The sequence below is a fragment of the Mastigoproctus giganteus genome, chromosome 10, assembly GCF_048544385.1.
Source record: "Mastigoproctus giganteus isolate SK-2022 chromosome 10, ASM4854438v1, whole genome shotgun sequence".
Lineage (NCBI taxonomy): Eukaryota > Metazoa > Arthropoda > Arachnida > Uropygi > Thelyphonidae > Mastigoproctus > Mastigoproctus giganteus.
In genome coordinates this window covers 218649536-218670892 of record NC_143584.1, presented here as the reverse complement: position 1 = coordinate 218670892, position 21357 = coordinate 218649536, and the positions used below count along the sequence as shown (strand labels likewise).

The following is a 21357-nucleotide window of genomic DNA, read 5'->3' as shown; positions in this document are numbered from 1 at the left end:
TCAAAAGTTTATCAACTAACAGAGAACTAAATGATTTTGCAATAACTGAGGGGAAAGTGGAAGAGAAATTGTTGAAGTTAAACATAAGGCACCTGGAGTGGATGGGAACTATCCAATTATAATAAGAGAGGCTGTGAAGGAATTAAAGAAACCCTTAGCCATAATTATGCGAGCATCCTTGGATTCAGGGGAGGTTCCCACAGATGAGATGTGCAAATATATCCTTAATTGACAAAGAGTGACACAAGTAATTACAGACCAGTCAGCTTAACTCCTATTACAGGAAAACAATGGTGTAATCAGTAAAAGAAGTAATGCAGGATCATCTAGACAAAGCTGCAATTATACTTCAGACAGCATGGGTGTGTTAAGGGGAAATCTTGCCTGATCAATTTGATTGGAAGATCTGGTCACAAAGGAACTGGAAGCAAGAAATTTTTACATCATGTAGTTGGATTACTAAATAAATCTAGATAAATATGGTTGAGTGGGAAAAGACAGAGTGGTAATCACTGCTTTTGGTAGACTATTGTTATCAGTGGAGTCCCCCTCCCAGGGTTTGGTGTTGGGCCATTGTTGTTTTCTATATTTATTAATAATATTGATGAAGTCATATCAGGCTTAATGTCTAAGTTTTCAGATGATACAAAAGTTGGAAGGGTGGTTAATGACAGGAATGACTGTATGCTACTTCAACAGGATCTAGTAAAGTTAGGTTAAGAAATGGCAATTGAAGTTTAACCTTGACAAATGCAAAGTACTGAATATGGGTAGCGGTACCTCAGGGTAGCATACCATGTAGTACTACACTGAGGGTAGTGCACAACGAAAAAGACCTGGGGGTAATTGTACATTCAGATTTTAAGTTCTCTGAACAATGCAGACAGGCTCCCAGAACAGCTCATGAGGTTTTTGTCAATGATATACAGGAATTTTCTAGCAGGGATAAGGAGGTGATTATCCCACTGAATGAGGCAATGGTCAGGCCACATCTTGGGTACTACATTCAAGTCTGGAAGCTTCATTTTAAGAAGGATGTAGAGCTTCTGGGACGAGTGGAAAGGGGAATGAAGGGGTGCTCTTACCACAAAAGGCTTCAGTTCTGCAAATTGCAGTATCTGGAGACTAGGCACCTGAGGTGATCTGACTGAATTTTTAAGGCTTTGAATGGATTGAGAAGTTGATAGTTTAAATAAATTTGGAAGTTGATAGCTTAAATAAATTCAAGGAAGAACTAGTTAAACTATTAGAGGGGATGAATAAATGAAATGGGTTTTTTTTGACTGATGAGGTATAACTTGTTTTCTTGCATGATTTGCCACTACTAATGCTAATTTAGTGTCAAGGAGATTATAATTAAGTTTCTGGACCCCCACTGATTACAATATTTCAGTAATACTGATACCTCATTAAAACAACAAACAGAAATTTTAGGAGTGCTTTATTTGAAATATTACTGAATACATAGTAAATAATCGAGAAGCATTGAGTTGACTACTTATGGGAAAAAAAAAAAAAAAAAATGCATATGCAGGGGTGTTTCAAAAGTGATGGTCAATAATTTAAAGGTGAACTGTACAGACTACAATACGCAAAAAATGCCTAGTAAACATGGGTCCTTAAGTGAATCATTTTCGACATATTGCACATTTCTAGTTGGGATCCACCACTAACTTGTTTGTTTAGGTAGGTTATGCTCATTCTTACCCTTCACCTCTCTCAATGCTCTGAGGCGTAGCAGGCATACTAGTACTTGTCAAAGGATAGTCAACATGAAAAGAGATTACAGCAACAAAGAGTATGCGGACCTGCACTTCATGTATGGTAAAGCCAATGGCAGTGCACTCGAGGCTGCACGTTGTACCAAGAAGCATTTCCCTGCCGAAGGCAGCCCAACAGGGTACATCAACGCCTTAGAGAACATGGGTGCTTTGCATATGGAGTACGAGCAGGTAGGCCCAGAAGGATAACACCTGATGTTGAGGAAAGGGTGTTAGAAAGAAAAGAACAAAATCCAGGAATTTCAACAAGGAAAGTTGCTTGCAAGAGCGTATACTGAGTCATAGCAGCATGTGGCGAATTTTACATAGCCATTTACTGTACCCCTACCATATCCACCGTGTATAAGGTCTCAGCAATGCAGACTACCCTCCCAGAGTGCTCCGCTAGTCAGTGATAGATCTTAACAGAAAATGTGCATTATTTCAAACGGTTCATTTGCAGCCCAATGTTCACTGGGACTTTTTTGCTGATTTTAGTTCGTACTTTTCACCTTTAAATTATTGACCATCATTTTTGAAACACCCTGTATAACAAGTTCTGTCTTGTTCATCGCCTTGGAACAGTAAGGCAGAATGAAATATTATTTTAGATGAATTCTTTTCACTTAGCCTGCTGCTCATCTTACTCATTTCCATAGATTTTATATTATCAGTTATGTATCTTGAATTGCTCCAGTAGTAAGAATTTTTTGTTTTCTCTCCCAATTCAATGAGACTTATCTTATATACTTATTCTTTTAAGTGAAAGAAATAAAATTATTCCGCAGTAAGTAAACATACAAAAAGAAAAATGTTAAGCAAACAATATTGAATTAACTATTGCAGGATCACTAAACCTTTGAAGAATTGATTTTTATGTGCAATTTCATACTTTTGAAAATTATGCAGAAGTACAGTTCTGTTTTTCATTATATATTGAGTGATCATGCTGTCCATTTCAAGCAGCGTGTATCTTGATGAGTTCCAAGGCATTTCACACAACAGTAGCGAGCACCACACTGAATACAAGTGTAATTTGAAAGAAAACCACACACAGAACAAAAATTTCTCTCAGGAAACTTTGATGAAGGCACACATGCAGTCATATAATTTGGAGGCTCTCCAGCATTCATCTGTTCTTCCTCAAGTAGGGCAGTAAAATTCTTTCGAAACCTCTGTTTAAATGGTTCACCCTTAAATTTTCTCTTCCGTTTATTTTCCAGTGTTTCTTCAAATTTTGGCGCTTTTTTATGCATTACTAAATTTGCATGAGGATCATCATGAAAATTATCCTGTTCCAAAGCTTCCAGTGCTTTACGCTGACGGCGACGTCGAGTTGCCTGATCTAATACTCTTCGTTGATTAACATCTTTAATTCGGATAGATTCTCTTTTATCTACCATCTTAATAAGCACAGTTAATTAGCAGCTATAAATGTTAAATTTATTTCTCAGCCAAGGGATAAGAAATCTGATCCATTAATTCATCAATTCGAGTTTGAAGTGTTTCAAGTATTTCAGCTGCAACAAACAGATGGGTTTCATCTAAATCCTGAATAATAAACTTTTTATGGAGAGCATCAGTTTCATCTAAGCGCAACAAGAATTGTTTCATTGCAGGATCACTGAAAAAATAAAATATAATTAGGTTAAAAATTAATATCAACCTAGCACAGTAAAGACATTTTAGAAGAGTAATTATAGCAAACCACAATAAAAACAATGAATTTAAGACTAAATTTATAACAGCAACCTCACACAAACATGCTTTACATCAGAAGCTCTTTTTCTGCACCATGCTTTTTCAACATTTAAAACAAAAATCTCTTAACATTATGACAGCACAGCCCGAAAACCTTGGGTGCCCAGTCACCATGACATCTAGTATTCGAAAACCCTATCTTGAAGTGGAAGTAAAGCTGAGTGGCAAATGCTTTGTTTTAAAACTGTGGTGTCTGTATCTTACAAAAATTTGGTGCAACTTTGAAAAATATACAAATATTACAGTATGACGGATTCTTATTATGGATACGAAACTATCAGCTGCAATGGTCCACCCCACCCAAAAATTGTTTGGGTGAGTGTGAGAAGGGCTTACACATAATGACATGCATCAAAACATGAGAGTTTAAATTATAATATAAAACAATGTTTCTGTGAAGGGCACCCCTCTCAAAAAAAAAAATTAAATAAATAAATAAAATAATAATAAATAAAGAGGGAATGATCAAGAACTCAACTGCCCAGAGGAACGTTGGGAATACACTTGCATATCAAATCACAATGAAATCCTACAAGGCAGAAACACTAGTCCATCTATCCTTTTTACAAAATACATTTTGTAAAAAAGGATAGATGGAACAGGACCAAAATGTGTCTACCAGGGACAACAGTAGATGCATTAGAGCAGCTATCATCTTTTATGGGCACAAAAGGTGATATTGTTCTGCACACTGGTACAATAACATTAAGAATAGGAGATCTTACAATTCATTTAACAAGTACAGGAAAATGTTAAGGGAAAAAAAAGTCACTAGTTAGGAATAAATTTGAAAGTGCCTGTAATTCTGCCCAGATGACAAGAAAGCCTTATCAATTAACTCAGCAATGGAGAAATAGCAAAAGGCTCACAGGATACAATTTTTCCCAAGGATGGCAGCTTGTCAACATAAGACAGTTTTTATAATTGATACACTTAAATAAAAGGGGTGCAAGAATATTTACTGATATTGAGAGTGTTAGTTGGGTTCAAAAACTGCTATCTTGGGAAAATAGTTTACATAGACTAATAGTTAAAAGTAGCTGCAGAAAGAGTTGTAAATGCTTCTTACACTGCTTCCATTGGAACATTCAGCAGCCAGGAATAGTGAGGTGTTGAGGATTGCATTTGATCAATAATTGCCAATACGTATTACATCAGTGTCAATCCACTGATGATATATCGGCTTATGTTACCCATATATGAGTGAACATTTAATTTGCAGACTGGTACAAGATTTTATCTTTACTGCACAAACTTTCCATAACTGCCACTTACCGAGCAGACTCCATGTGCACATGTCAAAACTGAAGAGTTTTTTAGCTGCATGTGACTGACAATTGTTTTGAAGTATCACGTTGGACTTGGATTGGACAGCAATATGAGATTCCTTATTGTGTCCGATGGGGCTTAAATGCATTGGAAATAGTTAAAAAGATGAATGAAGCATATGGTAATGAGTGTCTTGGTAGGATGACTATATTCCAGTGTGAAGTGGTTTCTCCATCAAGACACTGCCAGGCCCCATATGGCTAATATTGTGCAGGCAGTGATCACTACCATAGGTACCAAGGTTCTGTCACACCCCCCTTATTCATTGGACTTAGCCTTGTGTGATTTCTTCCTGTTTCCACTTCTGAAGAAAACCCAAAAGGCAAGCGTTTCATGCCTGACACAACGATGCTCACAGAGCCACAACAGAAGCACTTTGCAGTTTTTCGAAAAATGGTTTGCAAGAAGCATTAATGCATAGGGATGAAGGTGACAAAAGGGTGTAAAGTTCAAGGGAGAGTATTTCAAGAAGGAGAAATCCACAGAAGATTCAGATGACAATTAAGATAAAATCTTGCACCAGTTCAGGAAATTAAACAGTCACCCCTCGTATGTACAAATTCAATGGAAAGGTTTGGTGAAACTCAGCAGTTGCTCTTGACATTTCAAAGGCTTTTGATCATGTTTGGCATAGAGGTCCTTTGTATAGTTTCTTACAATTTGCCAACTATATTTTGTGACTGAGTATGCAGTTTTCTCTCTGACCACTTACTGCAGGTGATGGGTCTGTCTTCTAACTTTTTCACTAATTCTGGTGTTCTCCAAAGTTCATTTCTTTCCTTCCACTCTTGTACATTAATGACCTTCCACTGACTGGATATCCCATCCATAGTTTTGCAGATAATATCACATTGCATTCCACCTTCCAGTTTGAGAACCTTGCCCTGCACGAACAGCTTAACCTTCTCAAATATCCATTATCAATTCCTTAAAATGCTGATCTCAAGGTAATTCTCTGGTAAGGCAAAGATAACTCAGTTAATTTTGATCCTTGTAAAACCCACTCCTATCTTATATCTCACAAGGAGGATTCTTCTGCTCCTATGCTTATCTTCAATGACACTGAGATTTCTAGACAAGACCATATATCTCTATTGGGGATTACCCTGGTGGTTTTAATCTTTCTTGGCATAAGCACATTACATATACAGTTTCTTCTGCATCTAAAAAAACTGGATTTTGTTCTTGGAATTACTTTTCTTCTAAAGAGCTATTCACTCTGTATAAATCCAAAATCTGCACTACTATGGAATGTTGTTGTTGCTACATAATGCTCAAGATGTGGTAACATCTTTGCTCAGACTTCTGGGTTTTCATTCAAAAGAGGGCAGTTAGGTTAATTACTGACCGAGCTCTTACAAAGTCTGTCCATTCTGTCTCAGACAATCTCTTTCTGCTGCATGCCTTTTCTATAGGTACTCACATGAGCACTGTTCTTTTGAATTGTAATTCTATAATTCCCGCACTCTCTTCCAAACCAGTTCACATGCAGCAACCAGTCAGTATCCTTGTACTTTTTTTTTTTTTTTTTTATTTGGTATTTTAGGAGCATTAGCAACTAAGGCCATATTGCTTTGGGATATGCGGTGGTCATTCCCCCACCTTTCCGCATCCTCCGTATTTGGTGGTGACGGGCTCGAATCCCGGTCTAATCAAGAAGCGTGTGCTACGAACTGCTGCTCCTTCCCACTATCCTTGTACTATCCAAGTTCAAACTCAGAGATGCAACTCTTCCTCTTCCAATAATAAGAAGAAAAGTTGCATCTGTGAGTTTATTCCTTAACTACTCATTTATTAACCTTTTCATTTAATCCTTCAGCTTCAGTTTTCTGAAGCAGCCTCCTGTAGATTTAATTTCTGTAGATTTACAATCTACAGAAATTCAAGTCTACTGTCAACAAGTATCTTCTTTCATCTTCTTACCCTTCAACCAGCACATGATACCAAGTACTACAGGTTCCAATACCTTTTGTGTTTGGGGGTTTCATAATACAGCAGACTCTTGATTTAATGGGATCGGATTAACAGGGACACTTCAAGATTCGAAATTAAAAAAAAAAAAAAAAAAAAAAAACAGAAATCATAAAATTCAAGTAATAAATAGAATAGGTATAAACAGATGTTTTGCAAAGTTGCAAATAAGTGACAAGCGGCATTATAAGTCATCATTGGGATATTAGTGTACCTATTATCTTGCAACCCCGCTGTCTTCACACCTGCCGCTCAAAAAAAAAAAAAAAAGAGAACAAATGTTTAGTTTGTTTTAGTTGCATTGATTGTCGTGTTCCATTGCACCATAAAAAGAAATTTTGTTTTGTTCTTTATGTCAGGGATGTCAAAATTTTTTTTTTGTTTAGAAATTGCAAAAATGATGGGTAAACGCAAGAGTTGCGCTTTCAGTTAAACAAAAATTTTAAACGGTGCATCCATTAAATCTCTAATGAACCATTATAATGTCGGTGACCAAACCATCGTAAAAAATATAGGAAAACTACAGACTTAAAATTGACATCGCAAAAAATAAAGGAAAGCATTGTATCAGACACGCAAGTAGTGTGAAGCAAGTTTTTTTTATCTATTGCCATATTTTTTTTACGTAGGTTGCTGAACATTTTTCAATACAGTAAGTCCCCGACTTATGCAACTATGGATTTACGTAAATTTTTTTTAACTTATTTTTTTTTTTTTTTTTTTAGGATTATAAAATTTAAAACAAAAAAAATAAATAAAAAATAAATAATATAAGCAATCAATAACGACGATCACTGCATGTACAAATGAGATACGGAGTAACAAGCAAAAAAATAGGAAAGAAGAGAAGATTCTAACAATTTATTTATGGGTTGTTTTTTTTTATATGACTAAAGATTTCAGTGAAGGGGCAACACATTTCACCATAATAACGTAAAAACACACAGAATCCCATTTATAAGAGGGGAAATTATTTGATATTTGTTATTTATTTTGTCCCAAACTTTCTGGCTGTCTTTTTTTCTAGTAATTAGATGCCAAACGAATCCACGATTCTTTCTTACTGATCTTAGTAATGGTATTATCGCAAATACAATAAGATCGAGTTTACTACCCATTTATAATTAGAGGCACGAACAGAAAAGTCCAATAATACGGAGTGCAAATTGTTTTTATTGTTTTATGGTAGTGACCTCCAGAAAAGTGCTTTAGCAAAATGTGAGCTCTCGCAGGTTACAGCACTACTAGTAAATCTACCAACAAAAGGAAAGCGATCGATTTGGATCAGAAAATTAAACTAATAAGGATGTATGAAAATGGTCAAACATTAACAAGTATCGTGCGGAATTCAGATTTGCCAATAATAATAATATAGTAGCAATATGTTACTAGTCATTCCTGAGTTATGTAAAACTTGACGAAGTAAGAAGTCCTGGAACGTATCTCTTACGTATGTCGGGAACTTCTGTATTTTTGGATTAATCGGGAAAACGATTATCCGGGATTTGTTTTTTTTACCATCTATCCCAGAAAATCAAGAGTCTACTGTAGATTAATGGCAGAGATGCGATTCTTGCACTGCTTCTATTCAGATGTGCACCAGGCTTGGAAAGCAAAATGTTGGGGATTATAAGATCAACTGATGATGTTACCAACAGCAAATTCAAAATGGGAAGCAGTCAAAGAACTTATCTTGCAAGCTACTAGGCTTTACATACCAACTAAGAAATATTGTTCAAGGTTTAGGCCTAAATGGATGTCAGATGAACTAATGAGGCATATGGCAGAGAAGAAAAATGCATGGGATACATACAAATTAACACGTGACACAGAAGCCTATGATAGATACAAGTTGATCTGTAACCAAGTTACAAAGGAGGTTAGGCAGGCGAAGGCAGATTACAAGAGATCCTTGGCAAGGGATGCGAAGAAAAACAGCAAAGAGTTCTTTACTTATGTAAACTCTAGAAGGAAGGGATGAATCAGATTGGTCCACTTGATATCGATGGGTCAACTGTTGATGACCCTGCTCAGGTAGCTAACAAACAAACTGAATATTTTGCATCGACATTCACACATGAGGAGTTATTCAGCGAGGAGAATGCCAGAGGTGTATTCAACTCTAGCAGTAAGCTACAGAATCTTGTAATAACTGAGAGTAAAGTGGAGGAGAAATTGTTGAAGATAAACACAAGAAAGGCACCTGGGGTGGATAGGATCTATCCAGTTATATTAAAGGAGGCAGCAAAGGAAGTAAGCAAACCCTTAGCCATAATTATGAGAGCTTCCTTGGACTCAGGGGAGGTACCCATGGACTGGAGATGTGCAAATGTGACCCCAATTCACAAGGGAGGATCAAAGGCTGACACAAGTAATTATAGACCTGCGAGTTTCTGTTCCCGGAAAATTAATGGATTTCTGTTCCCGGAAAATTAATGGAGGCACTGGTTAAAGAAGCGCTGCAGGATCATCTAGACAAGACTTCAGTTATAGCTCGGACACAGCATGGTTTTGTTAAGGGGAAGTCTTGCCTGACCAATTTGATTGGATACTATGATGCAGTCACAAAAGAACTGGATGCAGGGAATAACTTTGATATTAGAAAGGCTTTTGATACTGTTTCACATGGAAGACTGCTGCACAAATTGGAGCAGTGAGGCATTGGAGGCAAATTGCTGCTATGGATAAAGGGGTGGTTGAGGGGGAGAAGACAGAGAGTGGTAATCAATGGACACTGCTCATCGTGGACTAATGTTATTAGTGGAGTCCCTCAGGGTTCAGTATTGGGTCCTTTATTGTTCTCTGTATTTATAAATGATATTGATGATGGTATATCAAGCTTAATGTCCAAGTTTGCAGACGATACGAAGGTTGGCAGGGTTGTCAAGGACACTACTGACACTATGCTGCTGCAACAGGATCTGGAAAGGTTCAGCAGATGGGCTGAGAGGTGGCAACTGAAGTTTAACATCGACAAATGTAAAGTACTACATATGGGAAACAGCAACCCGAGAGCAACGTATCAACTCTGTGGTATTACACTGACAGTGGTAGAGAATGAAAGGGACCTGGGGGTGGTTGTGCAGGCAGATATGAAGTTCTCTGACCAGTGCAGACGGGCTGCAAGAGTAGCTCATGGTGTATTGTCAATGATATACAGGAAGTTTTCTAGCAGGGATAAGGAGGTGATTATTCCCTTGTATAAGGCAATGGTCAGGCCACACCTAGAGTACTGTATACAGGCCTGGAGGCCTCATTTCAAGAAGGATGTAGAGCTGCTGGAACGAGTACAGAGAAGAGCAACAAGATTAGTGAATGAAACAAAGGGGTGCTCTTACGAAGAAAGGCTTAAGTTTTGCGAATTACAGTGTCTGGAGACTAGGCACCAGCGAGGTGATCTGATAGAGGTGTATAAAGCCTTGAATGGTTTGAGCATGCTCAATGCTGATGGGATTCTTCCTCTTGCTCAGTATAATCACCTGAGAGGGCATAAGTTCAAATTGAGGAAAGACAGATGTAGGATAGATGTGTGGAAATTTGCCTTTAGCCAGCGGGTGGTTGGTAGGTGGAACAGACTTCCATCCCTTGTCGTGGAAGTTGATAGCCTAAATAAGTTTAAGGCTCAGCTGGACAGGTATTTCGAACGAACAGAGGGGTGAAGTGGAAGTGGTTATTTTTTATTTATTTATTTTATTTTATTTTTTTTTTTTGGCTGATGCTGCATAAGCTTGCTTTCTTGCATCAAATGCCTCTACTAATGCTAATGGGATTCCTCTTGGAACAAGCAAATACATGGGTTGCATTACAGTTACCAAGAGTAAAATCAAGAACATGTATAATGATGCTAGGTTAAATCATTAAACACGGACACTGTAGGGATATCAGACACATGGTGTCACTCAGACATCATGTTTGTATGCGTCAAACTATGACCCATAGATAAGTGTCTTAGTTCAACTACTATGGTACCCAGTGCTGATACAGAACACTGTCAAAATGCCTGATGCAGTGTTAACCCCTGCCAAATGGGCTAGCCAGGTGGGTAAAATGCCCGCCTGGCAACCCAAAGGCCACGGGTTCGAAGCCCGCCTCGGGCTTGGATCAGAATAGAAAATGCAAAACCCTTGGGAGGTGCAATATGGCCACAGAAGCCGATGTGCTAACAACTAACAAAGAAAAAAAAAAAAAAAGTGTTAACCCAGATTGGTAGTGTGCATAAATTTTACTCACATGGAACCGACTTCCATCCCTTGTCGTGGAAGTTGATAGCCTAAATAAGTTTAAGGCTCAACTGGACAGGTATTTCGAACGAACGGAGGGGTGAAATGGGAGTGGGTTTTTTTTTTTTTTTTTGGCTGATGCTGAATAAGCTTGCTTTCTTGCATCATATGCCTCTACTAATGCTAATGCTAATTTTGCTATTATAAAATAAAGGTTCTTTAACATTACTGATCAGTTTTAATTTAAAAGCCTGTATAAATAAAACTTAAGATTTTCTTAGCATTTTACCTCAGAGTAAAAATTAATCTAGGCCAGGGTTTTCCAAAGTGTGGTTCGTCGCCCAGTACCGGTCCATGAAAAGAAAATACTGGTCTGCGAACAGCTTATTTGAAATATACCTACATAAAACTATAAGAAAATTTCCTTTCCTAAAATATGTCAATTTTATATAAACTTTTGATAATAAACAAAGAAATGAATTATCTTTTATTTATATTTACTGATTATTAGCCGTATAGTGCAAGGAAGCCTGAGGCTTAAGCTGCATCAGCCAAACAAAAATTTCTGAACTACCCGCGCGAGAGATAAAAGGGAATCACCAAGGAAGAGAAGAATGATGATGATATCCAGCTCAGGACCCTGGGTGTGCCAAGCCCATACTCACCAGATGTATGTGAGCCCCTGGGGTTATGTTAATGAATACCTAATTGCATTATTACTGGTATATTAAATGACCTAATGGTAGTGTCATTATTTCCTGCACCTACGAGTATAATTATTGAAAATACATTAATTTATAGCTATAGGTGGGGCGTGAAAAAAAAAATCTGCAAACACTGGTGCAAACACAACATGAAATAATGCATCCAGTTTAGGGTTAAAAATATTGTTTCTAGCCACTTAACAATTATCACTTGGAAAGCTGCTTCCTAGTACCTATCTTTGCCACAAGGAGGTGGGCCACTCTTATAAAATGGGAAAAATCCCACACTAAATGAAGACAGTGCAATATTAGTGGATGCCAGCAAATTTTGGACTTTAGTGGCCCAAGCCAAGAGCATCAGCAAAAAACATTATAAAAATTAAAAAGAAAAGAAAAAGCGCAAAGAGATTGCTAACACCACCAGTGATAGCAATGATAGCATAAAAACAAACACATTATATACAATCACATAATATTGTATACAATATCCTACAAATCAAATGAAGTTACAAATTTTGTAACTAATTTTTTTTTCCAATAAATGGCGAGCGCATTCTTTATCGTATTGCTCCAGTGTATCCCTCTACATAGGGATACTTTATATTGTACACAATGTACAGATTACTTCCAGCGGCCAATAGGGGAAATCCTGAAACCCGCCAAAAAAAAAAAAAACAAAAAAACTTTGAACTTTAATTTAATTAACCCTGTACATCAACAACACATCGCACAAAAGCATCTTACTCTTGCAGAACAAAGAACCATTCCTCACAGACCTCGTCACTCGAGCATTCTCACCACTACACACTCCACAAGACCATTTACAACCATCACCTATATCCCTCCTTTCAACAAATTTCACACAACTCCCACACAAAGGACATTCATACTCACTGGCAATCAGACCAACACTCATTATTATTATTATTATTAGCCATATGGTGCAAAGGAACCTGAGGCTGATGCTGCACCAGCCAAAAAAAAAAAAGATTCCCATGTTACCCTGAGAAAGAAGGAAGGAGAGAGAGTCAGAAGTAGAAGGGGATCACCAAGAAGGCAAGAAAGAGAAGAATGATAATATCCAGCTCCCATACACCACTAAGCACAGCCTTTTGCCCCACATGTTCCAAACCACACAAAAACCTCTGATTCACCACAACATCCATACTAAAAATCAATTAAAGAGAAATGAAAGCCGACCGGGCTAGTCAGGTGGGTAAAGTGCCTGCCTGGCAACCCAAAGGTCGCGGGTTCGAATCCCGCCTCGGGCTTGGTTCAAAGTACTGCAAAAACCTTGGGAGACGCACTATGGCCGCAGAAGCCGATGTACCAACAACTATCAAAAAAAAAAAAAAAAAAGAAGAAACGAAAAGAATCTTGCAACTTTCAAGGCTTCGACAAGTATCTATCAACTTCTCCAATTACGTTTCTCGGTCACATTAACCGCCAATACGTTGAAAAACAAAATTAATGTCACGTGATGAAAAAGCACAAGGCGCACGTCATATAACGACCTACCAATCAGAACCAACCTACTTCCTTGATGACACAAAAAGCAAGTCACATAGTTTCACGTTTAGTGGTCATAATGCCAGCATTTCAGTCCTTTGAAATGACGTTATAGGTTCCGCTTTATTTTTTATTTCTATATTTCCTATATTTTAACATACATAGATGCAACATCCATTATCTCTCCCAGAATTAGTTGAATCATCGTTTGGCAGTGATTAAATAAACCACTACTTTACAACAGTGGTCGGTTCGAGAATCGACCATTACTATGCATATATAATAATCTAAGCCATCTCATAATGCCACCGACAGGTATTTTTATATTATTATAAAAACAAATTATTAAAAATGGCCCTTACCATTCAATTAATACTCCTTTCATCACATGCACCATGTTCTATTTTTTTAAAAATGCTTCTCCGAAGAACAGCAACGTACAATGGTTACAAAATATCACTCGATATGCTATATGTGACAAGCGGCATTAAAATGTACTTATACGAAACTAACGTTCCTTATATTTGAAGGCACCATTTTTTTTTTTTTTTTTTTTTTGTAATTTTCGAAGGATCATAATTATGCATCTGTCTTTATTTCTTGGGGGGAAAAGTCGTTATTTTAAGAACGCATAATGCATTGAATTTCTCTCTCTGTCTGGGGTAACTGAAAATTTTTTTTTTGGCTGGTGCACCAAAAGCCTTGGTTTCCTTGCACAATAAGGCAAATAATAATAATAATAATATCACTGAATGTTCCAAAAGCTAAACACATTTGTTGTTGAACTTCGATGGACCAATAAGAATGACTTTTTAAAAAATCCGATTTTTTTTTTTTTTTTTTTTGTTAAATTTAAATTATCGCTTGGAACATATTAGTAGGAACAGAAATCCTAACGAAATTCAAACTTCAAAATACATTTTACATTATAAAATATCACATAATCCTATTCATAACTATTAGTCATATTCCACCAGATCCCCTTATGTTTTTAAGAACATATTCCGTTTTTTTTTTTTTTTTATCGAAGTCAAATTTCCGGAAAAAAAAAACAAAATCGATTTTAAATCAGCTGCTTCTTGAAGATGGATTTAAGTGTAGAAACTGTTATTCGGTTTCTCGCTTCTGCCAATTCAAAGAATATGTTATTGCTAAATTAACATAAAATTAAAGAATTAAAAAATAAAAGATATTGGTATGGCTTCAAGTCCATTATGGAAGAGACTGGAACACTAGTGTGGTTTTATGGGTGGGCCTTTTTTCACAATGTGGCTGAGTTAGGCGATCTTAGGTGTGGTAGCATTGTTTTTCGTCTGGAAACTCGGGTTTTTCATCCAGCAAACAGAAAATCGAGCACAGAACACAATTTAGAGACAGCAATATCGGCTTTGTGAATAATGATCCTAAAATCAAATAACAACTACTAGTGTGGTAAAGCCTCAATTGGTTCTAATTCCATCTCTACAATAGGAAGATATTTTATCACGTTTTCAAAATGTGCACGAGTTGTTGGGTGAGCGTTGCATTACTCTGCCCAGGATTCATGGAGTTTCGGTCATACTTAGCATTAAGTTGCTACAATGGATAAAAGGATGGTTAAGTGCTAGAAGACAGAGGGTGGTAATCAATGGGTGCTGCTCTTCTTGGACTAATGTTATTAGTGGAGTCCCACAGGGTTCGGTGTTGGGTCCATTGTTGTTTTGTATATTTATCAATGATATTGATGAAGGTATATCAGGCTTAATGTCGAAGTTTGCAGATGATACAAAGGTTGGCAGGGTTGTTAATGATAGTAATGGCAGTGTGCTACTGCAACAGGATCTAGATAATTTGGGCGGATGGGCTAAGAAGTGGCAACTGAAGTTTAACCTTGACAAATGCAAAGTACTACATATGGGTAGAAGTAACCCCAGAGAAACGTACCAACTATGTGGTACTACACTTAAGGTGGTAGAAAATGAAAAAGACCTGGGAGTAATTGTGCAGGCAAATATGAAGTTTTCTGAGCAATGCAGACAGGCTGCCAGGGCAGGTCATGGGGTTTTGTCAATGATATATAGGAATTTTGCTAGCAGGGAAAAGGAGGTGATTATCCCTCTGTATAAGGCAATGGTCAGGCCACGGCTTGAGTACTGCGTACAGGTCTGGAGGCCTCATTTTAGGAAGGTTGTAGATTTACTTGAGCGTGTACAGAGAAGGGCAACAAGATTGGTGAGGGGAATGAAGGGATCCTCTTACCAAGAGAGGCTTAAGTTCTGCAAATTGCAGTGGCTGGAGACTAGGCACCTGCGCGGTGATCTGATTGAGGTATATAAGGCCTTGAATGGGTTGAGCACGCTGAATTCTGATGGGATCCTTCCACTTGTTCAGATTACGAATCTAAGGGGGCATAAATTCAAATTAAGAAAAGACAGATGTAGAATAGATGTGCGGAAATTTTCCTTTAGCCAGCGGGTGGTTAATTGCTGGAACAAACTTCCATCTGTCGTTGTGGAAGTTGATAGGTTGAATAAATTTAAGGAGGAACTGGACAGGCATTTAGAGGGAATGGGGTGATTTTTTTTTTTTTTTTTTGGCTGATGCTGCATAAGCTCATACATTTGCTTTCTTGCATCACATGCCACTACTACTACTACTACTACTACTACTACTACTATTAGCATTAGTAGAGGCATTTGATGCAAGAAAGCAAGCTTATGCAGCATCAGCCAAAAAAAAAAAAAAAAAAAAAAAACCACTTCCACTTCACTCCTCTGTTCGTTCAAAATACCTGTCCAGCTGAGCCTTAAACTTATTTAGGCTATCAACCTCCACTAAAAGGGATGCAAGTCTGTTCCACCAACCAACCACGCGCTGGCTAAAGGCAAATTTCCGCACGTCTATCCTACATCTGTCTTTCCTCAATTTCAATTTATGCCCTCTCAGGTGATTATTCTGAGCTAGAGGAAGAATCCCATCAGCATTGAGCATGCTAAAACCATTCAAGGCTTTATACACCTCTATCAGATCACCTCGCTGGTGCCTAGTCTCCAGACACTGTAATTTGCAAAACTTAAGCCTTTCTTCGTAAGAGCACCCCTTTGTTCCATTCACTAATCTTGTTGCCCTTCTCTGTACTCGTTCCAGCAGCTCTACATCCTTCTTGAAATGAGGCCTCCAGACCTGTATACAGTACTCCAGGTGTGGCCTGACCATTGCCTTATACAAGGGAATAATCACCTCCTTATCCCTGCTGGAAAAATTCCTGTATATCATTGACAATACTCCATGAGCTACTCTTGCAGCCCGTCTGTCTGCACTGCTCAGACTACTTCATATCTGCCTGCACAACCACCCCCAAGTCCCTTTCATTCTCTACCACTGTCAGTGTAGTACCACAGAGTTGATACGTTGCTCTGGGGTTGCTGTTTCCCATGTGTAGTACTTTACATTTGTTAATGTTAAACTTCATTTGGCACCTCTCAGCCCATCTGCTCAACCTTTCCAGATCCTGTTGCAGCAGCATAGTGTCAGAAGTGTCCTTGAGAACCCTGCCAATCTTGGTATCGTCTGCAAACTTGGACATTAAGCTTGATATACCATCATCAATATCATTTATAAATACAGAAAACAATAATGGACCCAACACTGAGCCCTGAGGGACTCCACTAATAACATTAGTCCACGATGAGCAGTGTCCATTGATTACCACTCTCTGTCTTCTCCCCCTCAACCACCCCTTTATCCATAGCAGCAATTTGCCTCCAATGTCACACTGCTCCAATTTGTGTAGCAGTCTTCCATGTGCAACAGTATCAAAAGCCTTTCTAAAATCTATATAATATCAAAGCTATTCCCTGCATCCAGTTCTTTTGTGACTGCATCATAATATCCAATCAAATTGGTCAGGCAAGACTTCCCCTTAACAAAACCATGCTGTGTCCGAGCTATAACTGAAGTCTTGTCTAAATGATCCTGCAGAGCTTCTTTAACCAGTGCCTCCATTAACTTTCCTGGAACAGAAGTTAAGCTCACAGGTCTATAATTACTTGTGTCAGCCTTTGATCCTCCTTTGTGAATTGGGGTCACATTTGCACATCTCCGGTCTATGGGTACCTCCCCTGAGTCCAAGGAAGCTCTCATAATTATGGCTAAGGGTTCGCTTACTTCCTTTGCTGCCTCCTTTAATATAACTGGATAGATCCCATCCACCCCGGGTGCCTTTCTTGTGTTTATCTTCAACAGTTTATCCTCCACTTTACTCCCAGTTATTTCAAGATTCTGTAGCTTACTGCTAGAGTTGAATACACCTCTGGCATTCCCCTCGCTGAATAACTCCTCATGTGTGAATGTCGATGCAAAATATTCATTTAGTTTGTTAGCTACCTGAGCAGGATCATCAACAGTTGACCCATCAATATCAAGTGGACCAATCTGATTCATCCCCTTCCTTCTAGAGTTTATATAAGTAAAGAACTCTTTGCTGTTTTTCTTTGCATCCCTTGCCAAGGATTTCTCGTAATCTGCCTTCGCCTGCCTAACCTCCTTTGTAACTTGGTTGCATATCAACTTGTATCTATCATAGGCTTCTGTTTCATGTGTTAATTTGTAAGTATCCCATGCATTTTTCTTCTCTGCCATATGCCTCATTAGTTCATCTGACATCCATTTTGGCCTAAACCTTGAACAATATTTCTTAGTTGGTATGTAAAGCCTAGTAGCTTCCAAGATTAATTCTTTAAATGCTTCCCATTTTGAATTTGCTGTTGGTAACATCATCAGTTGGTCCCACTGTATAGAATTTTTAAATACTGTCTCAGTCCATCGTAGTCGCCTTTACGGAAGCAATAACCCTTCCCTTTACCCCTAATGGTAGTTACCTCTTTGAGTAAATCCCACTTCAGCACACTGTGATCACTGCCACCTAGTGGTTCATTTATCTGCAGATTCTTAATGCATGAAGAATCACTGCTGATAATCAAATCAAGAGTATTACTCCCTCTAGTTGCCTCCCGAACATGCTGATGTAGAAAACAATCATCCAATAAATCCACAAAAGCCCTGCTAGTGTGTGAGTGACCAGCCCCCAAATTCCAGTCAATATCTGGGAAATTAAAATCTCCCATTATAAGACTCTCTGATTTACTGGCCCACTCTATTTCCCTGTACAGTTCCTTATTATACTCATCAGAGTCATTAGGCCTATAGCACACTCCTACTCTCAATTTTGATCTCCCAATGCTTATGTCACACCAAACTGACTCAACACTGCACTGTCCAGCGATGTCGACTGGCTTCACTTCCTTGGTTTTTATGTGTTTCTTAACTAATAGCATAACCCCTCCCCCCCTTCCTATCCTGTCTATCCTTTCTGTAGACGTTGTACTCCCCAAATTGCAGTTCCGCATCCCTTATATCTGTTTGACACCACGTCTCTGATGTCCCAACAATATCTGCCTTTGATGTTTTGAGCAATACCTCAAATTCATCAAATTTATTTACTAAACTCCTAGCATTGGTGTACACGCAAGTATACCTGCACCTGTTTCTATTCTTAGCTACCCTAACACAACCCATGTGTTTACTTGTACCGCAATGGCTCCCAGCAGTCTCTGAAATATCATGCATCTTGTTTTTCAGGCTTCTGGTCATTCTAATAGAAGCAGTGCAAGAATCTCTTTCACCTCTGCCAGTGGCTACTGTCAATCTACTGGTCTTTGTCTCCCCCCAAGCTAGCAGTTTTCCGACCCACCTAACACTGCCTCGATAGCATCAGCAAATATTCTTGCACCCTTTCTATTTAAGTGTATCCCATCCCTGTAGAAGCAATCTCTCCTGTTAACAAGTACAGTCCAGGCTGAAAAAAATTCTACCCCTTGAGCCTTGCACAATCTTTCCAGGGCCGAATTGATCGACAAGGCTCTCATCATATACTCCCTCCTATCGTGTCTGGGCAGAATTGCAGACACTTTCAAATTCAACCCTAATTCTCGGCTTTTGTTCAACAGTGACCTGTACTTGTTAAGTAATTCTGCCGGTCTCCTACTCTTAATATCATTAGTGCCAACGTGTACAACTATATCACCTTTTGTGCCCTTAAAAGATGATATTCGCTCTACAACGTCATCAACCTTTGCCCCTGGCAGACATACCCTGGTCCTGTTCCACCTATCACTTGGACCCAAAGAATACATGCTGTTATAGAGCTAATATGCTAACGCTTCCTACCATTGGCATTAGTAGAGACATGATGCAAGAAACAAGCTTATACAGCATCAGCCAAAAAAAAAATTCCCATTTCACACATCCATTCGCTCCAAAAGTTTGTCCAATATATATATATATATATATATATTTTTTTTTTTTTTTTTGGCTGATGAATTTATTTAAGCTATCAACTTCCACAACGATAGATGGAAGTTTGTTCTAACAATCAATCACCTGCTGGATAAAGGCAAATTTCCACACGTCTATTCTACAACTGTCTTTCCTCAATTTGAATTTATGCCCCATCAGGTAGAATCTCATCAGCTTGCTCAGACCATCCAAGCGCTTATCACCCCAATCAGATCACCTGGCAGATGCCTTTTCTCGAGGCGCTGCAATTTTCAGAATTTAAGCCTTTCTTGGTGAGAGCAACTTTCTTCCCCTAACCAGTCTCGGTGTCCTTCTTTTTATTCGTTCCAGAAGCTCTACATCCTTCCTAAATGAGGCCTCCAGCCTGTATATAGTACATATTGAGGTGGCCTGACTACTGTTTATTAATCAGAGAAAATCACTGCATATTGCAGAACTTAAGACCTTCATAAGAGCAACTCTGTCACATTTACCAATCTGGTTGCCCTTCGTCGTTCTCGTTCTAGCAGTCCTACGTCCTTCCTCTGTAACTTAGCTACCCTTTTTCGTGCCCGGAGGCAAAGAACATGTCCGGGCCCCTACTTAATTATTGAAATTTTCAAAAGGAGGAGACAGCCAAAGACGCCGGGTCCCTAAAGGGTCCGGGCCCAGAGGCAATTGTCTTGCCTGCCTAAATTGTAGCTACGCCACTGTCCTTCCTCAAATGATACCTCCACACCTGTGTACACCAAATATTGCCTTACCATCGCCTTATACAATCGGATAATCATCTCCTTGTAGCTACTTGCAAAATTCCGTATATTATTGACAAAATAAATTTCCTGGCAGCTAATCTGCATTACCCAAAGCACTTCATATCTGATTTAATTATTATATCCCGAGGTCTCTTTCATTTTTCACGACCCTCAGTGCAGTACTACACAGTTGATATGTTAATCTTGGGTTGATGCTACCCACGTGCAGTATCTTGCATTTGTGAATATTAAACTTCAACTGCGTTTTCTCAGCTCTTCTAATTTTTCTAGATTTTTTTTTCAGTAGTTTACCTAGATTACTGCCATTCCCTACCCTGCCAACCTTTGAAAACTTAGAGGTTAAGCTTGATACACCTCATCAATATCTTTATTAAATAGATAAAACAACAATGGGCAGAACAAAGAACCTCAGGGGAGGACTTCACTAATAACATTAGACCACAAAGGGCTCAATTTATAGTACAGTCTCTTATGTGCAACAGAATCAAGTTTTCCTCAAATCCAAGTATATGATAGTAGAGTGTAGAGTGTGTTTAGTGTCAAACGGCACCAGGCATTTCCCCCATCTCTGCGTAGTATACATTGTGGGTGTGGAACAGAACACTGTCAATGCCGGAGGTTTAAAAGTGTATGGGTTTTGTATATGTGTAGTGTCGTGTACCGTTGTTCCTCTGGTCATTTGGCCGCTGGGCCCCAAATGGGTTCCAACGTTGTCCACACTCTGCCCTGTGGAGGCAGACCAGGTACACCAGTATTATAGTATTAACTCTGGCAGGTCCTGCCACCTAATTTCCTGAGATTTCAGGGGCTAGGACCTAAAAAAAAATGCTACAGATAGGGGTCAGCCAAAAGGATTGCTGATTATGCAACTGACGTTGTTATTAAGTTTTTGGGTGTAGGGTTCGGGCAATTTAAAGATGGTTCAGACGCTGGTTATAAGTTAGAGAAAGGGGAGGGAGAAGGCTGGGGGAAAAGACAGAGATAAGGGGTCCATAGAGAAGATGACCCCCAA

The 21357-nt window shown here is 38.6% G+C and overlaps 2 protein-coding genes across 3 annotated transcripts in view; both read right to left on the bottom strand.

The window, feature by feature from the left end:
* Positions 1-1528: 1528 nt before the first annotated feature.
* LOC150079937 (zinc finger HIT domain-containing protein 1) lies at positions 1529-3163 on the bottom strand. The gene has a single exon (XM_090383836.1). The coding sequence runs from the start codon at positions 3161-3163 to the stop codon at positions 2705-2707; it is 459 nt and encodes a 152-aa protein (XP_090239962.1). The 3' UTR covers positions 1529-2704.
* A 40-nt stretch (positions 3164-3203) lies between these two features.
* Tfb5 (transcription factor B5) overlaps positions 3204-21357 on the bottom strand; it is a 43759-nt gene continuing 25605 nt past the window's right edge. Inside the window, exons 1-2 of one of the 2 annotated variants that reach the window (XM_090383837.1) lie at positions 13617-13730; positions 3204-3384 (exon numbers count right to left, since the gene is read on the bottom strand). In XM_090383837.1, coding sequence (XP_090239963.1) covers positions 3204-3384; positions 13617-13651 — 216 coding nt within the window. In that variant the 5' untranslated portion in view covers positions 13652-13730. Of the gene's footprint in view, positions 3385-13616; positions 13731-21357 lie in introns of those variants that run through there. The other variant, XM_090383838.1, reaches the window with a different exon arrangement.